Genomic DNA, 26,942 nt, shown 5'->3' with positions numbered 1-26,942 from the left:
AGAAAAAAATCATTTTCAAAATACTCATATTTTCCGAAAATGAGTGTCTTACATCAGATGGATCACCCTGTACATAACATATCGTTCGGCCTGCACTTGTAAGTATGCGTACTGTAAGTTTTTGTAAACTTGGACGGCCCAACGAGCAAACAAACACTCATAAAAATCGTTTGCGCTCTAGTTAACTCTCTCGTGTACACACACACCAGTTAGCTCAACGACTCGTAAACTAGCGTTATTCCAGAGATGATGTTATTTTCGTTCGTTTTTTTTCTACCCCAACGACCGCTACAGAAACGTGTGTTTTTCCATTATTTTGTTTCGCGCTATAACAATGGAATAATACGCAAGTTGAAATACATATATGTAACGCGTTAAGCCCAGACCACAAAAAAATATGTGTTATTTAGCTTCGATGTGTAGCTATCCCCGTTCTCGTACTGAAAATACAGGTTTTTTGAACTCATTTTCGCCCTTACAATGATTTTTACAACGATATTCAATACCTACTTATACCGTCGCTATGGATTCACAAGCGTTTGATTTTATCACTTTCAGTTACTTTTCCTGTACACATGTGACCTCCCCAGATCCAATTATTTGCCCTTTCCGACGATGTCCTCGGCTAATCATTTTTAAAGTTCATCCATTTTTCTTTGAAATCGAGCAGAACGCCCGAAAAATTAACATATTTTTCAAACTTAAATTTACGGCGCTCTATAACTTTTTTAAAAATATTCGAATTAGTTCCAAATTTTTATAGAATATTCTTTATGCGCAGTACTACCGATAAACGTTTACCAACCAAAAAAATATCATACGCCATTTCCCTTAAAAGAGGTGTAAACTTTTGCTTTATTTGAACTGGGAATTATAAGTCTCATACAATAGTTAAAAAAAATTTAATTTAAGAATAATTAATATTTACTAATTATTATGTTAAGATTATTTGAATTATTTTACAAGTATTGTAGTTGTTTGAGGCTTTGACGATAAAATATTATTAAATTTATAATATTTAGATAATATTTTTCAAACACTTGAGTAGTAACATTCAACTTGCTGTTAAATTATGACGTAAGACGATGTTGACAATAAAATAAAATATTATATTCTTAAGGGAACTGACTTATAACTTTTAAGGTATATAATAGTCGCTGTGTGTATGATTGTAGTATTAATAATACAGCCGTTGGAGTACCATTGGTGTTGTATGGTCCATAGTGTGGGTTCGATAGGATTTTGGGGACTTATTGTAATAATATAATTTAAACGAATTGAAATAATTTTCGAACGCCGACTGTTTTATTCATTATGTTTTATAGTGGGGCTCTTATTATAAAGCCGTCGGCGGTATACAATACGGTTAAAAGTTCATTTTGTGCTGGGCAGCGCTATAGGTTAAATCCGTGAACCCGAACGACCAGCATTGCCGCCTTAAAATACTTTTGCGCGCAGTTGTTCGGAACGCGCGTTTAGCGGGCAAAAACTTTTTGTGCGCCTCCCCACCAACAGCCGCTTAGAGTTTTTCAAAATGTTACCGGAAAATCTCATTATAAACTTTAACGCGCCACTGGAAAACCAAACCGAAATTGTATTTAACGCGCCCCAACCCGGCGACGTTTGTCCGAAAGGGTTGAATTGTTGTAGGCAATATTGTCGTCTATCTATTGAACGTGACCTGTCGCCAAACGTCACGTTTGGCAGACGGCCAAAAGTCCATTTCCAACCGATTTCAATACAATATTTTATCGTTGTTCTTGTTGCGAAAAAGTTTTGTGTACGAGCATTGCCGTTGCATATATATTGTTTGGCCGTTACGTCAAAGGCCATAATTGTTTGCGCCCGGCAAAAATGCTTTTGAATATATAATTTCCCGAAAGTGGGATCATACTTGGTGTGTCTTGCCGATACTCACTCGTTCCCTAAATAACGAGACGCATTCCAGGCTTGGTTGGTTTCACACAGAGGCCAGACATAAAAGTGTAAACAAATAAAAAACAAACTATCTCGACCGTAGAAGAATTTGAAAAACGGGTCCTCAAACGGTTAAAGAATAAGGATAATACGACGCAGCCAAAGGAATGTAAATGAAGGAATGTATAATTAGCTTTGATCAATTGTTTTCACTCGTGGACAAGTATTTTACCATAATAAAGTTACCAATTTACGCCGTTAACGTGGTACGTCTTGTAAGGACAAGAAGACTGATTGCTGAATAGCAAATGGACAAACTTATTTAGAGTATTGAAATTGAAAATTACCATTACTCAAAATCATACACCGAGGACAAAGAGATAGTCCTCGGGACACAATCACCCATGCCGCAAAAAAGTGTTTTTATAATATCTATTTATTTATTTATTTTTACACTTTATAACACAATCTGTAAATATTTTTTCACAATAAGTAGTAGTATTGCTGACAAGATAAAATTGGTGGTACCACCAATGGTGGTACTTGGTATTATACCAAGTATAATACTTAAATAACATTTTATTTCAAAAAGCCATATGACTACTAAAATTTGATGGAATTCTTTTTAGTTTTTTAGAAAAGTTATGACTTTAGTTGTTGCATGACATGCATTTGGCTCGCTTTACAGTGAACAGTTTGAAACATTTTACTAATTTTAAAAAATACCAACATTTTAACTTCGATGTAAAGCTAAGAGGCTATTTTTGTGCTGATTTTGAGAGATTGAATATTATTATCCTTTAAATATAATCTGTCTATTTTTCTCGCGAAAAAGCCCACATGCATACATGCTTACATAAAAATAAGGCTTTTAGAATATTTGGAGTTTTAAAAAGAAATTGTTTTGAGTTTAATAACCATTAGGTATTAATGACAATTATTGATAATGGATCGGTCATATAGTGTCCTTATCAAATTGGGCAAGACAAAGATCTTGACAAAACACAAACCCGATTTTTGTACATATTAAGGTTCAAGTTGGGGAAGCTGGATACAAGAGTAGAGGACTTAGTGGTTGGGGTAAAATTGGATTCGCTTGCCAAAAGAAGGTTTATTAATGATGTCAAGTTTATTTTTAAGTTATAAAATAATGATATAGATTGCCCTGAGTTATTAGCTCAAATAACTTTTAATGTCACTACACAACATACCAGATCCCCACCATTCTTTTACATTTCAACTCAAAAACAAGATTAAAGTATGCATGCTCCTCTCAATAGGGTTTTTTCTAATTGCAATAAATTGGGTAATATTGATTTTTTTTATGACTCCCTAGCCAAGATTCTTGCTCAATAATTATGTTAAATCTGTTATATTATGTTTCGTTTGATAATCTTCTTTTAAAATATAAACTGTATTAGTTTTAGTCATGTCTTGTTACTAATGTTAAATTTGTACGGCTTGCCTGTAATGGCGTAACTATTTAATGGGTTTCTTCAAATAAATATTATTATTTTTATTATAATACACACTTACTTTATCCGTGCGTTTGCAAATTCGTTACTACCGAATTGGTTGCGAATCGAGGTGATTTGATTTTGTCGGAATTCCCTTAAAAATTACAATAGTCTATGTTTGTGTTCTGTGGCTTTGAGCCGGTACATCTGTACGATATTATACTTGCAAGTGTGCGTAGATGCGCTTATATTTGCACAGGAAACGTACTCTCTGAGAAAACATTCTACACATACCTTTGTGTACACAGTAGAAGAACATCGTTGCTGCTTCGGTGTATGTTTTGTTGGTATTATGTAAATTCGAAGGGACGTCCGCATAATCGCGAATATGTAAGTTGTCGTCGTCGTCGGTTGAATAGAGGAAATGGCTTTTAGCCGCCGAAATTATTTTTCGTTATTCTGCCATTTTTATTTTTTTTATTCAACCTCTTCCTCTTCCACGCTTAGACTTTTCATCGTCGACATTCGAGTACGTGCGAATAGCTGCTTTGGCGAAGCACTTTTATTATACAATACAACAACGTTATTACTTTTACTGAGAAACCATCGCTCGGTCGAACCGAACACGACAAATTATGATAATGATATGAAGTAGCAACATATGTATATACAACATACGTATGTATAATGTATAGATATATTTAAATATATGCGACAATAAAAGAGAAGTGAACGAACGTCGTAGCCGTTCGTCGAGATTTTGTAAGCAATTCAATTGATAACAAGTTCGGCGAAATGGCTCGACAAAAAATACCTACTTCGAACAAAGTGAAAAAAGGCTCGTTTAAAAAAAACAGCGCAAACTAAACGTTTTTGAACCATTTCATGCATGGCTTATTTTAAAACCTCGCTACACATAATTATTTTATTTCTGTACATTGAGGTAACATGACACGCACCTATTAATTAACTGGTTCTGTATTGCCAATCGTACCCGTCCAGCGTTGGTCGTCCTTAATATTTTTAATATATATCGAACAAATTGGTACTTAGCAAATAGTATGTTTATTTTTTGTTGTCCGGTTACCGTTACATAGCGTCTATCGGTTGTACACGTTCAGTTAAAGTTAAAGCTAAGTCCGGACTTCGAGAGTAACTGGGGGAGACATAGTTCAGCAGTTCCCACAAATTGAATACGAGTATTATTTAACATAGTAAAGAAAATTATACACACAAATTGAAACGAATCACAGTCGTAAAAAAAGTAACTAAGTAACTTTTTTTTTTTACTAGACTATCGGGAGATTTTAGTGGATTACTTCCAATTTCTTAGACTTTTTTCTTAAACAATTCCTCATAATATATTTCACTCTGCCATGTAATATTTGAATATATTCTATTATCTATTCGACGCACTTATTTGTATACACTAAAAAAATCATCTGATTGTTTCCTTTTATTCACATTATCTTCAGTCTTCCAATATTGAACAGGTACAAATTATACCTTCATAGTCATGAGCCTAATTCAAGCAAAAATTTAAACTTAAATTTTCTAGATTTAGAAATCACGGTTTGATCTAAACACATAAAATATTTCTTAGCTAAAATTCAACTTGCTGTTTACCAGATATGAGTAAATACTATTACTTTTTTTGCCACAACTACATTTTTTTTCGGTCCATGTCGTGATTTGATTTATAGCGTATATTTTCTTTGCTAAATTATGCAAATGTTGACATAAGCCACTTTCAATGAAACAATCTTGTTTGTCACTCCAAGACCAAAAAAAAAAACTGTGTGAATTTAAACTTCAGCTATTGCCGACATAGCATATTATTATGTCGAGTTAAGGCGACAGGCCAAGAACGCGACATTACCAATCAATGTTCATGCCTGAAGAAGCCTTTGTGTGAACCCATTGTGCTCACGTGCAGGTACGGGCACCTTTTTGCGTGTAAACATAACGTGTCCCAAATCGAATTTGGCCTGCACCACTTGGCAGCAGCTGACAAAAAGCGGTCGTACCAGCACCGGTCGTTGACAGGTTGTGCAGAGTTATCACAGTGATTGTGTATCATATTATTATTATTGGGCGATGAATGTCCCGCCAAAATATACAATATACCTTGGAGCGTTATATTTTGATTTCGCAGTGACTTATGTCATGGTAATAATACACGTCATGCAATTCATACCCGAAACACACATATTATTACTAAACTATTATGAAAACTATTACCGAGGCAAACGCCGTGGACGAGGGTGGGTGCGGTAGTAAATGGTTTATAACGACTTAGGAGGGACCGAGGGATTTGAGACGTCACTCTTTATCCGGAATCATAAGCAACGTTTGTAAATAAGACCGTCTCTATAACCCTTTGTTAACAGTTAAACCCGGCGGCCCTTGAGCAAATCAAATGCGTCGTTCTGTGAAGTCATCGTTAACGGTCGTCCAGCGATCACAATATTATTTTATATTACAGCGATTATTATAACATCAATGCAATAATGAATCAAACGACTGCAATAGTTGTCTATCAATGTAGATAATGCGAATTGCATTATGTGATCGCCTGCCCAGATAGAGTAGATTGTAGTATTTACATTGTATCTGTCTGGTTTACTATTGTTGCTCTAATGTAATTCCTATGTAATTCACTTTTCGGTTATGTTAGTGTCCAGTACAATACAATAGAAGTACATACATTATACATTTCTTTGCTGAACAAAATACCATTGTACGTTTTAATGTGTACACATTTGTGTCAATGTTCACACGTGTTATTTGAGAATATGGCAGAAGTTTTCCGATTTCTTTAATCCGCTTTTCTGCTCACTTGACTACTTTTTCTGACTTCTTTTTTTTCGCCATCCGTTTATGTATTTGTCTTCTGGCCATGCTTCCGTGATGGCACTGTACTTTTTTTCAAAGTTATCAACTAACGGCAACAGAAATAAAGCTCTTGATTTATTTCACTCAATCGATTTTTAGCACATCGGACGGTTCTGGTAACATTGTTCTAAAATGTCCATCAGACTTAACTTTGAAAGCTAAAAACCTTAAGTTAGGTTAGGTGTACGTTCAGCGACTGCCGCTTAGTTAACGAATTACAGAAAATGAATTTTGACCATTTTTGTTGTTATTTAAAATAACAATTCGCCAAACACAAATATTATTATTTGGTTAGGTTAGGTGTTTCTAATGACTTTTTTAACTTCGATGTTATTGGTTTTACAATAGTATGCACTTTTTAATCTATGCCCACTTTAACTTTTTTTTTATACTGGATCGATATCTCTCAGTAGCAACTCTATAAATCACAAATTGTATGTATTTGGTCCCTTGAGCGGTAAAAGTTAAAATCACTTTCAAACAAACGATTTAATGCTAATCTGTGGACACTGCACTTCATTTAAATACTTTTTTACTGTAATGGTTTATACTGTGTTTGGTTTGGACTGTACAGTATGCAGTTACTATCCACAAAATCGAAGCGTTTATTTTAAAATGACTTATTATTCATAATAGTTCTTGTAGACCTGTGACCTCCCCGTCCCCACTATGCCCGATAATTTTCCTTTAGGAACTGCATATATTATACTCGTATTATATTTCGTCAAAGTATAATTCGTCTAAGTATTTAAAATCCTCTTAAACAATATTTTATTATATTAAAAAAATTCTGGGTTTTGGGTCATTATTAGTTGGGAGCATTCCTAAACTATGTTCTATTTTTGGTCAATATGTAACCATTTTTTGTAAAATAAAAACACGTTTTTACATTAACTCTATATTAGAATAGAGGTGCAAGCGACGCTGATTAATTACTATTCAAATCAGTTTACTCACCCTGTCAGTAAAACGCGTTTTTATATTTCATGTTTTATAAAATAAAGATAATTAAAAAATTCTAGGCATGTAACCGCATTCTCGAAAACAGTATTTTCAAGCAATAGAAAGCATACCAGAACTGACGTGATTAATTTTTTTTAAATGTATTCATATTATACAGAGAGTCCTGGTTTTACCTTTAAAATTTTCCTTGGAAATTTGTTGCCTTTAAAATTTTTTTAAAAATTAGTTTGTAAAAATATTATATCTGTCGATATAAAACACTATGCATTATAGTAAACTATTAGAAAAAATAATCGTTTGTTTAATTTAAGAATAATATTGAGATAGCCATTTTAAAGAGTAGAGTTTCTGACTGCTTTATAACAAGTTTTAAAAATATACTTTTGGAGTTAATTCGTTAACGTTTAAAGTGTAGTTACCTTAACAGACGGAAAGGTGTGGTGCAACGAAATGCTTTTTGAAATACTTTAAATACTTTTTATCAGTGTGTACCTACTGCTCCATCGTATTTTACAAAACCAAAACCTTATTTCAAACCAAAAATAAAAATACCTAAATTCTAATTAAAAAAATAACGGTAACCGAATATTTATTTTAAAACGTTAATTAAAATAAAAAAATAAATTAAATAAAAAAATTGTTTTGATTTTGATTTCAGTTTATTAAATAATTGTAGTTGACTTGAATGGGTTCGTCCTTAAAATATAATCACTTGTATTCTAACAAATTAAGAGTGATATTTGTGAACGAATGATTTAAAGTAGATAAATGAGAAAAAATAAATTTGAGAAACTTTTTTTGAAACGTATTAACTAAGACATGTGTTCGTCCTTCAAATGTGTACAGCCACCATATAAATTGCATGAGGGGATAATGCTCTGGCATAAGTTTAAGCGGCTTCTTGGAGCGAGACAATAAGACGTTCGTAGTAACACGGTTATTTTTTACATTCTTTTTCCCCTCAAAAAATAATATTCAAGGATAATACTATGTGGTGTATCGCTTTGGTCTGAAAGGGAGGAAAATAAAACGGTTTTAGAGATGATGCGCTCGCTGTAATCTCGACCGGGTATCATAATATATAATATGTCTGTCACCCCTAATCACGTTGACGCGGTTTTCCTCGTTCATTGCGCGCCTATTGTACTATTTGTGCACTGTTTATAATATATATTATATTATATACATTATGTATGTATACTTATGTGTGTTGTCTCGGTATATCGTTACAGGCCGACATAACGTGCAGCAGTACCAAGCAATCCATCGGCGTGCTATTCACCCGTACGAATTTCGTCACGCTCAAGTACGTGACAGACGGCTGGGGCACGAGTACCAACGGGTTTAGATTAATTATAACGGCGTTCAAAGATCCATGTGAGTATTAAACGTTGTCCAAGTGTCTTTTCGACAATGGAAATTATTTTCAATAAAAAATAACCATGTTATATTTACTAGCTACGCCATAATGAACTACCCTGGTCAAACGAGTTCCCGAGTTCTCATTAAAATCTCAGGCAGCAAGAATACTATTATTACATGGCAAAACACCGTAAAATTAATTTTTAAAAAAATTGTTTGTCTAAAAGTTTACTTTCCAGTAGAGTTGTCGGACTTGTTTATTATTGTTTGCCATACTCTAACAACATTTAAACTGGTAAAATATGTACTTCATCAACTTTTTAAAGTAAAAATAATGTGCTGAAAATGTTAACTAAGGTTATATAGTTTTGAATAGTTACTTTTAAAGTTATTTAAGTTTAAAATGTAGATAGTGAAGTGGAGTTGGGTTGAGTAATGCATATGAAAATAACTCTGCACTCCACCGTCCCTTTCGTTCTAAATTTAAAACTTTAATAACTTTAAAAGTAATTATTCAAAACGTGTCTTACGTTAAATGGTTTACCCTGTATATTCGAAATAATTTGTAATCATATTTTGGCGAGAAATTTTACTAACACACTATTCTTTTAATAACATTATATAAGTATTAGGAATTTAATAAGTACACACGGATATGTTTTAAAGCCTATGAAACGAGATTCGTTTCATACCATCTAGTTGGAATACTTACTTATAATTTGCTCTAATAATGACGGTACCCTTTTGAGCTTCACATTTCATCTGCTATAGGTTATTACTTATTTTTACTGAATAGAACTTCGTTGGTATAATATTGTTTTTATTTGTTGTTTTTTGCATTCTTAGATTCGTTGGTTTCAGTCCAAAACTGTAAAGAATTTAAATGCCAGACCCATTTACATTGCATATCCGAAGATTTAGTATGCGATAACATACACCACTGTCCGGACGGTTCCGACGAAGACGCCTCACCCACGTGTCAAGGTAAGACAGCTGTAAGGTAGCTACTGTTGCTGCTGTGTTTTTTTTTTTGTTTCAAAATCTAAAAAATAATTTTGTAAATTTTCAGGTCCCCCATCGCCCACGCTGTTTGGCATCAACGTCACCATATTGGCCGTGGCCACGCTCATCATACTCTCCACACTAGGCGTATGCGTTATCGTACTTACAGTGTATTGCATATGCTACCGAACATCTAACAGTACGATATCGTCGTCAAGGCACAACATATCTATGCAAGATACGTCCAATCATTTCCAAAGTAAGTACACCATTCAATAACCCGATGGAATATAGTAAATATGTGTGGTACGATAAATTGACAAAACCACTGAGAATCCATTTTCTGTGATTTAATTTGCAATGTGTTATTAAAAAATAAAGTTTTCGATAAAACCAAAGAAAATGGAATTCAGAATCTGAGCTACACTTCGTCCGGATAGATCTCCTTAGGACCGTCCGCTGTTTTTACAATATCAATATGTGTGTCTGAACGAGAAACTTGTATTTTATGCCATCAAGTCTGGGAACTTTTGTTCGGTAAATATTAATTCGAGGAGACGGAAAGCCGTACTGGCATACGGACCAAGCGTGTTACCGCAACTATTGGGTATAAGTTTGTTTCTTTTTGGCGAGCAATATGTTGTACCACTTGAATCCGTCTCGAGTGAGTCTTAAAATGTAGTAAGGGGTACTGAAAACATTCCACAGAAAATGTCAACGTTTCTCGTTTTATTGACGAACAATTTCGAGAAATCACAAAACATTAAAATGCCCAAATGTCGAAACTTTGTTTTTTGTTTTGACGAGTTTTATGTACATTAAAAAACCAAAACTTAATTAAATCAAAACACCAAGTGATTAGTAGTCGGTAAAGCAGTTAAACCAGAGCAAAACTCTTTATCATGAAAATCCGCTTTATTAATTCGACTTTTCGTACTTGTTGTATATTTTTTCATCTCTTTTGATTCTCGAGTAAAAAATTAAATACTTGATTTAACTGAATCTATTGTTTTAAATTTATAATTAATATTTCTTCTGTTACGATTTCATCGTATCAAGGTTTTTGTATTAAGCGGTGAGCTATGGACATGTACTGGAAAGCCTGTGTTTATAAAAATCTGAATGAGAAAGACAAGAGTAAGCATGTTATTTTGAACGGTATCAAAATGTATTTTTGTGTTCCTGGGAATTATCGGTTTGTTTTGCTGACGCGAAGTCGGGAGTGCCTTTAGGCTTAGCCTAAGGGAGGATACGCTGGATTATCTCTTTTCTGGGTTTCAATGCATTTCTTTCGTCGGAAACCTATCAAAATTCATTTGAAATGCAAAATAACATTATAATACACATCGCGTATAAATATATTACACATATATCCGGACAAAAAGAAGCCAATGTGCTTTTAGATATACCTATTCTCGGTATATTCTTCTATATAATATATACTGTTGACTTCTCGTGTAATATATTCAGGGCACGCCTTATCGTGGAAACGAACGAAAACATATCGAATTTATTATCTCCTTTTTCTCTATCTTATATTATTATAATTTATTTTTTCTAACTTCCCCTGAACTCGTTTGGAAACAAAATTTTAACTCATAAAATATAACTACCGTCACGTAACTTCACCTAACACCGTCGTTTTGTTTGTGTTTGTTTTATAATAAACCAGTTTTCTCCCTTTAATCTACCGTGACCATCGAAATCGTATCAGAGTTGTGATTAAATCTAGCCCGCGTTTCTGCAGAGTAGGTACTTAAATGATTCGGGACAACATTTCAGAAATGTACAAAATATAATTTCTTCTTGACTATAAATTTCAAAAATTATGTCTACGGCTGTTCAAACTTAAACCTTAGGTAAGTAACCAATCAACGTTTTTCTGTGAACCAATTCTGTATTGTAGTTCTGAATGGATCAATTTTACTTTTTGTAATATTCGGCACACTTGCCCCGCATTAAAGTTTTTATTTCCTTCACAGGTTTTTCAATGTTAGTCCGATATGCTCAGTGGTCGATCCTATTTTTGTATACAATATTATATTGAGTAACACACGTTAATAAACTGTATCAAGCAAATATCTTGTTAACTAAAGTTAATCGAAACAAAGTAATACATTTTTTTTAAACGAGCTCTATGTAATAGTAGTAAATTCTTTTGATGGATAATTTTATGAAAACATATTGGTAGTATTTTACTGGTGGTGAACCGTATAATGTGTGTTTACTTATAGTTAACGGCCAAGACGTTTTTTACTGGTTACCGATGTTAGTTCCTATAGCGGTGGTGCAGTAACATATTTTATAGTATTATTAATTATTGAATTAAACCACAACCAACAGTCATAATATAATTATCTTAGTTTATACTATTTTATGTTTAATAAACAGTACACATTATGGTGTTGAATCTCATATGGTCCTTCGGGCCGGATATGAACCAGCACCTACTGTTTTCGGTTAATAAATACAAATCGAATAAACCGATAGTGTTGATTTCAATTTATTTTCTGAAAGTGCACTGTTGCTTTTGTTTATGTTATTGCACCCGGGCGGGGAGGGAGGGAGGGGGGACGATAACCGTTGTTATGTTTTAATTTGATTAATTCCTAATTAAAACTGCCGGCGTTTTCCAACGGTAAACCTTGACGGCGTTTTAACGAAATATGAATAAATTATCCGTTTTAACGGTATTATCATAATGCCTTGTGGCGTTACTAGCTGCGAGAAAGCTGCTGTACGCGCAAATATGAAAGTTGATGACATTATGATTACATCCGGCAGTAGTCTGTGTTTACCCGAATATAAATGCAACGGCCACGTCGCTTCGCACCAATGATTAATGACTGTTGGTCAGACGACACGGACAAGGTTGACGTTTACATTTTGAGCGTCCCAGCGTCGGTCTGTGTTGGCCAAAACGCTTTGATAAAATAAATTATATTCAGTTGGGTACACTGCACCGTGTTGTATATTGCTGGGTGTTGCAAACGGTTCGACAAGAACACCCAAACATTATAAATTGAAATGGATCCGCTATTTTTTTTTTCGCTTTCTGTCCATCCCTTTCCTACAAATCCGACCTAATTTATTATTCACATAAACATAACTATACACACGCACACACACACACCATCACACTTGTACATGGCACGAATGAAATTAGGGTCTACTGGGGATAAGTCAACCGACTGCCGTTTCCGACCTCTATACGAAATCGCGGTCCCTTGAAATTATTATCGTCCTAGCATTATCTCTCAATGTACAACATTATAGCGACCCTTCAAAACCAAAACTCAATATCACGAGTTGACTGTTTTGTTTCTGCATTGTCGATTAACCGTAGATTTATTTTGAACGGGTTTTCCGTTAATCAGTGCGCTCTATGAGGTTAGGTTTTTCCTATTTAACTAATTTGGCATTTACAATAAATCATAATGTAAGCTAAAATACATTTTTTCTATATTTTTACTTACAAGAGTCTCTCTAGACGAGCTTAAAACGATCATTTGGTCTACGAAGGAATTTTCTGTGCGGTTCTTTTGCGCAATTTGTATTTATGTTGAGTTTAATAACAAAATTGTAACCTTTTTAACGTAAAAAACGGTAATATTTTTGGATACTTATGATCACATAATAGTCTGTACGTTTACAATTTGTAATTTTCTGTTTAATCTGTTTTTTAGACATTTGTTTAATTGATAAAAAATTAGGGAATTTAAAGTCAAATAAGAAATTTCAAGTGCTACAAGTCATTTGTTTAATGCGTTTCAAGTTGTTAACAAGAAAATTGTAAGCTTCATCATGAAGGCCCAACGCCATCATGAGATGATTGTTTCTAGACAAATCGCAGTAGCTTTATAAAAACTTAAACAGACTATTATTTAAGATAATTATACATTTTTGAAATTGTTAAGCTCTTATTGTTTATGTTATTTAAGAAAATCACGAATAAAATTAATATTCGTAAAATCTACAATTTATTTACATTTAGATAATGCATGTACATTTTGATTTATTCAGCCTGAAAATTAATCAACTATATTGTCGTATAGAATAAATACATGCAAGGTGAAATCTGAGGACAGATGAATTACACGATGTAACTGGAATGCAATGATCAAGCTCCGTTCGATTAAGTTCGGAGTAAAGCTTGAGCGATTTCCTGTTAAATTGCGAAAGCAAATCCAACCCTTTTGTACTACTTCGGCGTGAATAGTTGTGGGTTCCACCCAAAGCGATTTGAAATTAAAGCTGATGGAGATTTCAATGTGATCGTGTAATTATGATAGATCCTTAATTAAGACGTACCACACAATCTCGTGTCAAATTAGCGGCCGAATTTCCGGTCTGACGACGGCTTTGCAATCTACGACAAAGTTTCCGCGTAGTCAAAGTCTTTGTGGAATTCCAATTATTACCCTCTAGGAATCGGAAACGGTCTTGCGGTATTTACTAGAAATTCAATAATATGTATGTGTTGTTGTGGTCCTTTATCGTATTGTCCAAATAATAACATACCGCTCTTTACTATTGTTATGAATGCGCTCATAATTAGTGCGGTCGGCTAGTAAGTCTGCCTGTGACGTCAGTAATTATTCTTAACTTTTCCAATTAACAACCTGGGTTGATTCGAAAATTCTTCCCTGAAACACTGGTCAACCACTGCTGCTGCTCGTTTGTTTTCAATCACTCTAAAAACACATACAAAAGTGTATGTGAAACTAAAAAAAAAAAATATTACTAATCCTCTAGCTATAACAGTAATAAGTCAAGAGCTCTTAAGACTATTTTAGGAAACTGTCTGATTTGCTTTTTTTCGCTTATAATTGAATATTGTCTTTAAAAGAGGGGAAAAGTTTTTTTTAACGCGTTTTAAATATCGTCAAAGGGAAAGTTCCGTTTTTTTCTGAATGTTTTAAAGGTAATTATTATTTTCCGTGTTCTTCTTTTACTGACAAGCAATTTAAAGTTGTTTTTTTAGGGCCTCTGATAACTCTTAACTATATACCGTGACATTCACAATTAACAATGACATTTAACCTGGAGTATTTTTCTTATTTGCATACGTTTGAAACTGGTATTATTAATTTCGACTAAAGCATATCGTTATTATTGTAATTTGTAACATTCATTGTTAGCAGCTGACAGAACAGCGATGTAACAACAGGGAAAGAGGGATTTTTGCCCGTTAAAGTAGGGAAAAAAACAATACGTGTCGTCTGTCGACTGCGTGCACCTAAGAGACTTGTCATCACAAACTCAAAAAATGATTTTTAGACGACTAAAATAACTGAATTCTTTCAATTATAAGTACAAAAAATAGTTCTGACAGTTAAAAATGATAAGTCCCCGTAGAAGTAGCTGCCAAAAAATGTTATAATTTCAGCGAAATTTAAATTGTTGTCTACGCTATACACGCTATGGTATGAGTTTGTCAAGATGGCAATTTTTTAAACAGTTACTATTGCAGTATCTCGCCATGTATTTATTGTATCTGTTTGCCACTTATAGTATTCTTAGTGCAATTTGTTTGTAGTTGGATTTTTCATGCCTATTTAGTTAATCGAAACATACAATAAATACAATAGACATACAATACATTTCTGCATAACGTTAATTATTTTCGTGTGGATCATTTATCCCTCTCTTCACGTTATGTGTATGCTAACACTGCCACAGCAGCAGCTGTTAAAAATAAAGGTCTAAAATTCGGGGTCTCTATCAAATATCGAGTACCCACCTTTATTATTTAACGGTAGGTTAGGTATACTAACAGGTATAATAGGTATAACAGTATAATAGAAATTCTTTTGGAAAACATCTGCCATAGGTCAACAATAAAATATATTCTTATTGCCATGTGTGTGTTAGTTGATATCCTCGCTCTCATAGAACCTAACCTTTTATCTGTTTTTTAACAATTGTTGGTTGTGAATATCAGACATTTTATACTCATCCGGTACCCTCAATCAGCATATTATATACGTCTGAGAAATTATTATCACGCAGTTATACGTCGGTGTTGACAGATACATGGAAGTCGTTATTACATTAACGTCTTCCAACCTTTCTCGCTTTCCTTTGCCGCATATATTGCTATTATCTGATGAATAACGTAAAGACACGTTAAGCAATTGTTAGTTTTCACCTCCGTCTTGTAATAATTCAAGTGAATTGTACGGTTAGGTTGACCTTTAGAGATAGCTGACGATTATATTGATCATATAGCAGACTATAGTGCTGTCGATAGACGTAGCGTAGAAAGACAAATTATTAATTTAGCCTATAAGCGGAAAGCAGTAAATGTTATTAGTATGAGGCCCAAAAAAATAATTTTGCAGGAAATTGTAGTGTAGTACTATTGTTGTCAAAAATGTAGACCGGATACGGAAAAGTATGTTTCTACATTATTGTTTGCTATAGAGACTATTAGAGCATGCGATTTTACTAGAAAATTTGTTATGATGAAGAGTGCATTACATATTATGTTGTGTACGAGTTTAAGCGGTCCGTTTACACAACATGCGTACAACTATATTACGATTTTATATTTTTTATTTTCTGGGGATTTTATAAAAAATATTAGATAACAAATTTTTATTTTATTTGTCGGAAAACGAAAACACCCTCTAAAATGCCCAAATGGCATAGCTTAAAATGAATAAAGTGAACTTATTTCAAAAGCTCGTCTGTAATCATGGCACGCATGTGTTAAACTTTAAGATTATCATTGAATGTATTGCAAATGCGGTGTCCATGATAGTGCCCGTGTATGTGCACATGTACCGAATATTATAAGATAAACGTTACTGCATCAATAGCGTGAGTGTATAATTCAATTTGGCGGTTATTTAACGCTTTTTTGTCGTCGCATCCCTTCGGACATCGCCGCCGAGCAAGCAACTATATACACCGAGTTCATAGTGTAAACGAATACGTTTACTGGGTAAGGGTAGCGTTGTGGCGCCATGGGGTGTCTTTGAAATTTAAGGGAGTTGGCTACACTGAGTCGGTCGTTTGTGTACGGGGTGACCTTTTTATCGATCCACGGGCCGCTGCAGGGCTGCGCCTTTCGCGACCCTTTGTCAATCGCTCATAGTTGTTCGGTCGGACGCGTGCCTCTGCGTTTGCTTCTTTTTCTCAGTCTCAGTACTCTGGTCAAACACACCCGTTTTTTCTGAAACACACTCCAAAAGTTGCGTTTCTTCGTCATAAGTGCTTTGGTATTACTTAACGGAGTGACGGAATCGACTTGAGTACTGGTAGACGGATTTTTAACTTTGTCCGCGGCGGGGTCGCGCCGTCGACCCCGCCCTTGCCGTTCGCCATCTTCACATCATCCCAGTAGAAGTTCTATTCTGCCTAAACGGCTGTGTTTTTGCGTCGCCAAACGGAATAAAGGATTCGTCTCGATTGCTGTTTGACACTATCGCGTCCACCTTGAAGACATTGCGGTCATTGTGGCATTTTCTGCGGATTAGCCCGTCGACTACGAGTCTTGTCTGTCCGCCATTTTGGCGTCATTTACGCCATTCGGTTTGGTCGTTGTGATGCTGATCAAATGCTCGCCATATGTAAGTTTTAAATCATGAAACATTGTTCATTTTGATGTTTTAGATTATAATTGCATGTTATTCATCTTTTTTTGTACAAATCTTAAGTTAACAACACTAAATGTTTCCCCCTTGTACGCTTCTCTAGGGGTGTGGCCGCAGGCGTCCATAGGGTGGTTATACAAATCACCCCGTGGGATAGCATTACTTTGTTCATTTTCTTCATTCCTGATCGTCTGAAATCATCATATAATATTATAAATTGTATGTTTATGTGTCGTGTGTGTATGTATATATGTTTTTAGCTGAGAATGTATTTTTTTTTATATTTGTGACAATGAGGGGATATGTTTATGTATGTTCCCACTTTCTACTTGACCTATTTTAATCGACTAAAAGCTTACAAAATCTATAAATAACTAGATTTATTAGAGTCTAGCTCTAACTAAACTATTTTTTTTAAACGGAACTCATAAGAGCATTCGAAAATGCCACCCTTTTTTACAAGTTACCTTATTTTCTAGGAATCAATGTTATAAGCAAGCTGTATTGAATCACGGTTGGTTCTTTTTTGTTACATTTATGTATTTGTTCAGTATTTTAGGTTGGTATACAAGAAAATTTGTGGTCTGTTAAAAAATTATGGTGAAGTGGTTTTCTGTTGCCTTCCGTACAGAGGGAGGGGGAGGGAGAGGGGTGGGCGTTTCCTTATACGTACGATTGCCGCCTAGTGAGAGGAACAACCAACGACCTAGATTAGAACCACGGCTTGGCTTACAACCACTACAGCATTAATCCATTTTGCCACGTCGCCCCGCTGATAATTACAATTAGTTTATTATTTATCGAGTTGGTTTGTTTCTTCGTTACTCGTTTATTATAAAACCAAATAGACAGTTTAAAAACTATATGCAACGTCGTCAAAAGCAAATAATGTAAATATAACTATGACGTCTGACATTTTACAGTCCCCTCAACAATGGCAGTTGACACAATATATCTGACCCTTATATACTATAATAATACTGATCCTATTCAGTAGTTTCACCCTCTTTTCTCACAATCGGTTCCCCGTCACACTGACTAGGCCTAAGTCTCATATGCTAGCAACACGTAACGCAATCGGTTAATGTAGTATTTCAATGTACGCCCGCGACGAACACACTAGAGCTATTGTGTATTTGTTAAGAACTATTAATGCTAGAACGCAATAGTTGATCTTGATTTATATCATTGACAATCATTACATTCATGGACTGAACAATATTAAAGTTCGGATAACCCGTAGGCAACCGAGTAGAGACAACCGCTATAATCTGTATCGCACTTAAGACGGTATTCATTCCTAATGGTGTCGCCTAACAGTTTTAATCGTCATATTTTCCTTATTTCTCTCTTAAATCACATTTAACCGCCTCGCTCGAACGATAATTTGACGAGTCGTATTCGAAATGCGGTAATTGTGATTGGAACAACATTGTACTATGTCCAGAAGATGAACGTCAAGAGTTATATCGTTATTAATTTCCGGACCGGTCCATCGCTTGCCCGAGGGGATTCCGCGCATTTCAGTCGACAACGTGGGCGCGTCTTGATGTTAATTTTTTCTCAACCCCTACCTACCCCTCAACCCCCACCCCCCCCCCCTCTCTCTCCAAATACCCACCACCCGTATGCGTATTATACCGCGTTCGCCCTTAGCGTTTCTCGAAGAAACCGTCGGCGCTGCGTTTTTCCTCGGTTTACCCGTGAGGTCGTTCGTATACCACTGCGACAGTCGCATTGTTCGTTTACTATTGATATTTTTTTCATAAGAAATACCAATAACTATTTAATACGGCAATTATCGACAGTCTATTTATATTAGGCTAACAAACACAGTTCTGGTTTCCCTCGGTGACACGTTTTTGGTGCGAATGAAAAATGTGTTGCCTTACACTTTGGTAAATATCTGATTAAAAATGTTTTTAAAAAAACTATGTATAAACCCCTGGAACTATGGTCACATTTTTAATGTTATCACAAGTCATAGTTGTGAATAATATTTAATTTAGATAATAGTACAAATTTAACTATTTTGTTGATGGCATAACGCAAAGTGTGACAAATTTATTTTATAAATTCAACAGTACTTCCACTAGTAGAATTAGCTATTATTTAATGTTGCGAATAAATTAATATTAAATATATCATGTTGAATTGTTATTCATTCTGATTTCTCAATGTAATGATCGACACAAAAGCCTTTAACAACAATTAACATAAATGTTTCCATTTTCTCTGCAGTACCAACAGATAACTAGTGTTATTCGCAGTCACACCATTTCTGTAAAATAATGTGTCGTAAGACAAAAAGAAATGAAAATGTGAACTCTAGACTCTTGATGTACACTGGCTGGTAGAATACTGGTACTTGTCAGAGCACTAGAGTATAACGGATAGCTGTCCGGGTTCTTCGCGGATGTCGAAGAGCCGTTGATTATACTGGATTAAAAATAATTAGAGAATGGGAAAGGATAGGTACAAGGTGCGAACGAATCGCAAGACACGAGTACCTAAGGAAATGTAAGCACACACGGTGCGAACGAATCGCAAGACACGTGTGTGTGGAGAGGAAAGTATAAGGTGCGAACGAATCGCAAGACACGGGTACTTTAAGAAAGGAATGTGCACTGTGCGAACGAATCGCAAGACAAGCGCACAAGGAAAGAGGATAGACTACTAGGTGTAAATGAACGAACTCTCGAACTTAAACCTTGTAGACGGACAGCGACAACCGATTACTCTTGACTGATGACATATAGTTCTGGTAAAGTCGACTGACGAAATGTTATTGACTCTCATTGACTTTTATATATTTTTACAATTTGCAATTCAGCGTTATTGTTAATTTAATCGTTTGGTCATCAGTCTCAAGTCGCCGGAAGCACTGCCCGCATTTATTTAAAAAACATGTAACCTATATTGATGACGTGGTCATCATATAACAAATGGATACATAATATTCGTGGTTGACTATTATCTATTAAATTGGTTACTTTTCAATAGAATAATAGAGTTTTATTTTGTTATATACAATACATTGTTGTACTATGTATGTTAAATTTGACTAAGATATTTCTGTCTTGTTAATGACGTCAATACATTTATTGAACGATTCTCTTTGTTAGACCAACTAAACTTCGGACTGCATACCAAACACCTGGCTGTTACGACAAAATCAAGATCAAGATTAATATACTAACATTGTGTGTTTTGTCTGTTTTCAGTGATTGGCGTCAACGGAACTGGGAGGTCGGGAAACTGGCACCACCCTGCGGGACAACAGCTCGGGTACAGCTCGGCACGGGTCCGTCTCTACTGCCAGGCAAAGTGAAATATACTGGCTCTGACAGGTAAGAACACCATACACGGTCCACTATAATTCATGTTGTAAAAGATAAGCGATCAAATACTTTATTTCACACACCTTCCTTTACTTCCGATTTATCAAGAGAAGTTAGTGACATTTAACTCGGCGCCGAATATTAATTTAGCATTTTCAACGGTTCCGGGGTGGTCTCTGCTGTCTCGTGGGAAATAAAGTTTTCTTTGCGTCTAAGACGGTGTTGCTTAAACCGGTGCCGTTTAAGTACTTAATTAAATTAAGTTATTTCGATCGCCGGCCGAGTCGTTACCGCCGTTTTCAACAGTGCCACTACCGCCGACGGGCCAAAAGTTTTACCTCCTGACTGCAATAGTTTTCACTTCCATAATTGGCTGACCGTAATTGCGTTGTAAGTCGTAATTGGCTCAGTCGGTTTAAGTCTCCGACGAAACGCCCAAACACAACGAGAAGTCAATGTATTACCCTCCCTGTCTTATGGTTTTCACTGCCCATTATAGCAGAACGGCTATTATTTCTAAAGACGCTATGTTCTATTTCAGAGGAAATTATGATTATCTGTGTGTAAATATTGTGCCAATTCCAGTAAATAACAATAATAAGAGAACACCGTTCACTATGCTGTTTAATTATTAATTTGCATAACCTTACATTTCAATCTTTATTGGTTCAATTAACGGTAACTCGTTTCTCGATAGTTTTCGATTGGGTCGATTGGTACTACTGACTAATTAGTTGATTCATTTTAACTCATATAGACAAAAATTTAGACAATGATATAAAGCGTTTTCTATTGGTATAACACATTAACTCCGTTTATGAAAAAATTAGTTTAAAAAAAAATGTTTTTAACACATACCTATAATAAAGGAAAAATAATGTATTAGATACAAAACAAAAATTAAAATATTATGCAAATTTATAAGCAAAATAAACACAATACGTTATGCAATATTTACATGTAATTTGAATAAACTATTAAAACAACTGGACAATAAAAGAGATAGTAAAAATGTTAAATCTTGTAACTAAACGGTAGGTCATGTTAAATTTGTTTTACTGAACAAATTAAAACATTTTTGTTTTTAGCTGTGATAGACAAGAATATCCTTTTTCTTTGGCAAATGCTTTTCTTACCTAGTATAAAAAATCGAATGTCAACATTTTATCGCTACAAAACTAATCTATGGATATTTTTTCTTTTTCAGCGATATTTCCTCTGTACATAAAGAGGAATGGTTCGTGTAGGTAAGTACACAAAACTAACATTTACTGTTATTATTGTAGACTAGGTAGTTTCGATACGTCATATGTTTCATAACGACTTTCGGTCGGTTAAAAACATTTAAAGTACGACGACATAAGGCACCATCGCATTCACGTTTAGGTTTACCGCAATAAAGTCTAAGATGGTGTAGTAGATAAGCTGCGCGGCTGTCGTTGACAATCCTATTGCGACATTCTAGTCAAAAACGCATTATCCTAATTTTCTTATTTTCCTCGTTGGCAATGTTTAATGATATACCACATATATCACCGACAGAACCCATTTATACACAGATATGCATATATATATAGACTCGTTAGACTCGAGAAATAGTGGAAACCAAATCCTATTACCTAAACGAATACAATGGTACGCGTTGCCATCAATAACGTCATCCCTACCGAGGATCAGTGTGCTGTATTATTATTATTATTATCATTATTGTTATAAGTTATAACAAAGAAACGGCGAACGTAAGCTTCGGTGCTGAGGCGAAAAGGTATTAGTCTTGACAACGATGAGTTTCTTATTGATCTATTTGTGTATGCGTTGTATCGATAAGTTCTAATTTCTCAAAACAAAACTCTGTTGTCACCACAAAAGATATTAATTAATAATATATTTACAAAAAATCACTAGTAAACCGACGCAAACACATAATCAATTATTTTACCGAGACGTTGATGATGTACGTATGACCCAGACGATTTCTCTTAAGATATTATTCCCAAGGTCTTTTACTGGAATTTGAACATGCAAACTATTGTTTTTAGTATTTCTAATTGATACTCTGGTATGAAACTCTGTACGGTTTATTCTTATTTATTTCATCTGGTTGTTAATTTAAATAGTTTTCATAAAATATATTGTATTGTATACTCACTGATCAGACATGACATCGAGTTTACATGTTGTATTTAGTTTTGTATGAATCGTTTTTCGAACGATTATGGTTAGGCCTTCTGTCAGTTTGTGTCATCAATTTATTTTATAAATCGGATAAAAAGGCGTGAAGGAGCTCTTAGTTGACTTATTTTGATTTACTCAAAGAGGGTAAAAACCTCGGTGATATTTTAATTCAGAAAAAAAAATTAATAAAGAAGATATTTCAAAAACTATTCGGTTTTTTATATTTATCCACACCAGATACAGGCCACCAATATTATAATATATATATTTTCCTCGACGGCGATGCTAGTAAACGACCGATAAGTCTGATTTATTTGTCTACGGAAATCCTCGGTGCTTGAATATACATAGTGTTATTATTATATGCATATATTATAGAGACCATCTCGCTGAGGGTGGCGGGGAGCGGTCGATAAATTTCAAAATCTCCAACGCATTATCCGTTTTGTATGTATAGACAAAACATACATGTCATTATTGTTGTTTTTAGTGTTCATTTTTTACCGTGTTTAATACACAACGAGAAGGGGTGTGTTTTTTTATCGCTGCGTTCAAAATGATATTTTTAAGCAAAACAAACAAAAATTATAGTAACATACCGCTAACGACTGGCGTGCATTAAAAATGTTATCATCGAGAAAACGTTAATATTATTTACTGTTGTCGGTGTAGCCGGAAATAACAATAATTTTTAATCGTCAAATAGGGGGAACGATAAAAAATAATAACATTATAATATACCGTCGACAGTTTATTAGCAACAGACTATAGTAGTAGCAACCCTTGTGATAAAAAAAATAAACTTTAATAGAGACTAGAGTATAAAATCACCTATAGTAACCAGCGATGCTTCAGTAATATCTCTGGAGTTTCAATCGTTAAACCTTAACAAAAATAAATTAAGGAAAAAAGTTTCAACTGCGTATTTTGGATTTTCAATCCAATTAACATCTCAAAATACCATTTAAAGAAACTAGTCTTATTTTATTTCGACACAATAATAGTATATCGAATAGTTTAATATAATTAAATTTCTTAACAGATAAAAATTTCGAAACTGTAATTTATAATTTACAAAAAAATTCCAGTTACATATTTTGTTTATTATTTATTAAGTAGATTGTCTAAAAAAAAAACAAACATTTTTATTTATGAAAGGGACTAACTAAAACTTTTGGTCGGTTATATTACGCTTATTTTGCAAACAAATGAAATTGTACACATTTTAAGAACAAGCACAACTTTTTATCTGAGCAATCAAATTTATTTAGTTATTTTATTTAGGGTTAACTTTTTTGTAGAAAAGAAGTTGTTCCGATGTCTTCCATTTCTAGCTCCTACTATAAAACAAGCTATTCAATTTTTTATATCCAATAAATTGTATATATATATATACATAAATATATGTATATATCTTATTGTGTAAGATATTATTTAATTTGATTACGATTCCGCTTCAACTTTACTTTTTTGTACTATACACCTTTATAGTTTATAATATTGAGTCTGATGGTGCCTTGTTAGTTTTTCTGGGCGCGCTTGTAATGAAATTTACTTGGTTATTTAGTAGACATTGGGATTATCCAAGAGTTATCTAATAGAAAACAAATCATATCAAATTTACCAAAACAATATTTATGATATTATAGTATTTTCTTTTAAAGTATAAATTAAGTACTAATGACATTGTGTTTTGTTTTTTTTTAACAGATGATGACCTAATCCGTAGCCCAGCAGGGTGAATCCGGTGGTACCTCGCCTGGCCGGCTTTTGCAGCATTCGGATTGCTGCACTTCTATCATAAAGGTTTTTACATGCGTTTGATTATTTCAATGCGACAATGATTGTCTATTACTATTGCGTTTTTAACATGTATTCTATTGTTACTATGTAAGTTTAGTTAAATAATTTTTGAATTCTATTGCTAAGAGTATTAAAAAAAATAATAATAATGTGTGCGTTAAAGTTATAAAAATATTTAATCGATAGAATGTTAAGTTAAATATAAATAGATGAATAAATATATAAATATTATTAATAATTAGGATGAAAGCTGTGCACAAATTATTGTGTTTTTAGTATTAATTTAAAAAAAAAAAAATTTAAAGGAATAACTTTAAGTATTTATTAATGTGTGAAAACGATGGCCGTTTTCGCTGAAGATAATGCCGTTTAGACTAGTATATTTACTAATGTCTCTTCAGACTTATATTTAAACGCACAAATACCAATGAAACCCCGCAGCTCTAAGTTAGCAATTCCATATTGCCTCTTTTCTTTTTTCCATCGTCATCGTCTGGCATCTCGTTTCTCGGTCCGTATCGACTGCACTGTTGTTGCACACACCGGGGAGGTTTATTTTTTAAATTGATTTTTTTTTTTTTGCTTCCAAACCGAAAGGGTTAGCGCACACACACACACACACATACCTTAGACGTTTCATTGTTTTTCGCAAGCGGTCGCCGCCGGCGTCGGCCAATCAATCAACCCGGTGAGCACGATGAAATAGTTCAAGTATAATAACAACATATTTAAAGTGTGGTCGCTTTTCCGGTAAACAAACGTTAAAATTGTTTTATTGATTTCTTCGACCAGTCAGTTTTGTTTGTCGTTCGTGTCCGGCCATTCAGCTCGCGTACAGATTACCGTCAAGTCTCGCGCGCGTCGGATGTGCTCGGAGCACTCTAACGATATACATTTTTTTTTCTTACTTATTTTTCTTGCAAAATTCAAATGTAATACAAAGTCAAAATCAACCTACGTACGTCTGCATTCGGCCGACCGTCGCGCAGATATCCGTCATGTCTGTAGCACGGTCGTCCGTAGCGCGCACGCTTTTTCCCGTATTATTTTTTGTTTGTTTTTTACCGTCAAATTGTTTTTTTTATTCCAACCAAAAAGCGTTACCGTGCACACTATTATATTATGCCTCCGGTGGTTGCAATGCACACACACGTGTGTGTACCTCCCCTGCCTGCGCGCCGCGTTCACCCCTTCTCCAATCAACCGATCGATCATTCGGCCGTTTCATAACGGTCAACGGTGACGACCGGCCCTGGCCGCCCCTCCCTTCCCCCTACTCGATAAGTCCTGGCACAATAATCGAATTCAAATAGCAAAAAAGGCATCCTCCTCATCTTGGCCAAAATACCTACCTAATACGTATTACTTTTTACCCCGGACATATCTTTCGTTGTCATTCATATCCATTGTAAAAAACGGCACCAAGCCGCCGAGGTATGCGCCCTCTGTACCCGCGCCCTTCCATTTCCAACCAATGCATATCAGTATAATATTATGTGTACCTGTACTGCATATCCTACCACAGACTGATTACAACAATTGACAATTGTTTTATCAAGCAAAAAAAAAAACCAAAGACATCGGTCTATATCCGTCCATTCGGCATTAACAAAAAAAAAAAAGTTGAAATGGTATCAATTTCTAATTATTATCTATAAATGGTTTTAGCTTTTACTTAAATATTAAGTCTCTAACGTAATATTATTGTAGCTTGAATTTTAACGATTTTTAGCGCGTGTGTTTATATATTATACTATATTATTATTATTATACTAATATTTTACTTAGCTATTTAGTTCTTAACATTAATATCCTAATATATCGATCGATCTTAATTAATTATAAATGTGAAACATACTAAATATACGCGAAAAAGATCCGCATTACCATCTTTATTTTATTATGCTATAAACAAAGGCGACAAAGTTCCGCATTACCATCTCGATTTGATTACCATTAAAACAAAGTTGATGATAAATATATTGTGAGCTACTTTGTGCTTGATGTGCACATACGTTTGACTTTACTAATGACACACATTAACCTTGTGTCACGGTATTACTAGGCAACTTGTTCGTCAGAAAACACGACGTTGCCCAGTAATTGCCATCGTTGTACATACTTTACATATTTTACTTACTCTAGGTTACGTTTGTTATAGATAATAATGTGTACTTAAGTCTTAGGCAGTTTTGTTTTTAGGGAATATTTTTATTGTTAGTTGTATTTAAGATATTATAGCTAAAAATGTTAATACTTATTGCGTGTTTTCGTTTTAAGTCTTAAATTTAGGAAATTATATTTACTATAAAAATAAGGTTTTACGACATTATCATTTATTAGATTTAAAATGTGTTCAGCGTGTTGTGTTCTATGTTATATGGTAAATCAGGCGTTACGACGACCATAGAGTACAACACGCTAGG

The 26,942-nt window shown here is 34.3% G+C and overlaps 1 protein-coding gene across 1 annotated transcript in view; it reads left to right on the top strand.

The window, feature by feature from the left end:
• The window catches only part of LOC126836783 (uncharacterized), a 72,088-nt gene extending 47,424 nt beyond the window's left edge, over positions 1-24,664 (top strand). The window contains exons 3-8 of the mRNA XM_050570422.1: positions 8,465-8,609; positions 9,441-9,578; positions 9,664-9,855; positions 20,422-20,547; positions 21,746-21,785; positions 24,424-24,664. Of these exons, the coding sequence (XP_050426379.1) occupies positions 8,465-8,609; positions 9,441-9,578; positions 9,664-9,855; positions 20,422-20,528 (582 nt within the window). The 3' untranslated portion in view covers positions 20,529-20,547; positions 21,746-21,785; positions 24,424-24,664. The remainder of the gene's footprint in view (positions 1-8,464; positions 8,610-9,440; positions 9,579-9,663; positions 9,856-20,421; positions 20,548-21,745; positions 21,786-24,423) is intronic.
• Positions 24,665-26,942: the final 2,278 nt, after the last annotated feature.

The sequence above is a fragment of the Adelges cooleyi genome, unplaced genomic scaffold (assembly GCF_023614345.1).
Source record: "Adelges cooleyi isolate 19-005CV unplaced genomic scaffold, UGA_ACOO_1.1 ACOO_flye_CR_arks_rails_tigmint_CR_PRNA_247, whole genome shotgun sequence".
Lineage (NCBI taxonomy): Eukaryota > Metazoa > Arthropoda > Insecta > Hemiptera > Adelgidae > Adelges > Adelges cooleyi.
Note: the sequence above shows the minus strand (reverse complement) of the source record. Positions and strands in the feature narration are given on the sequence as shown.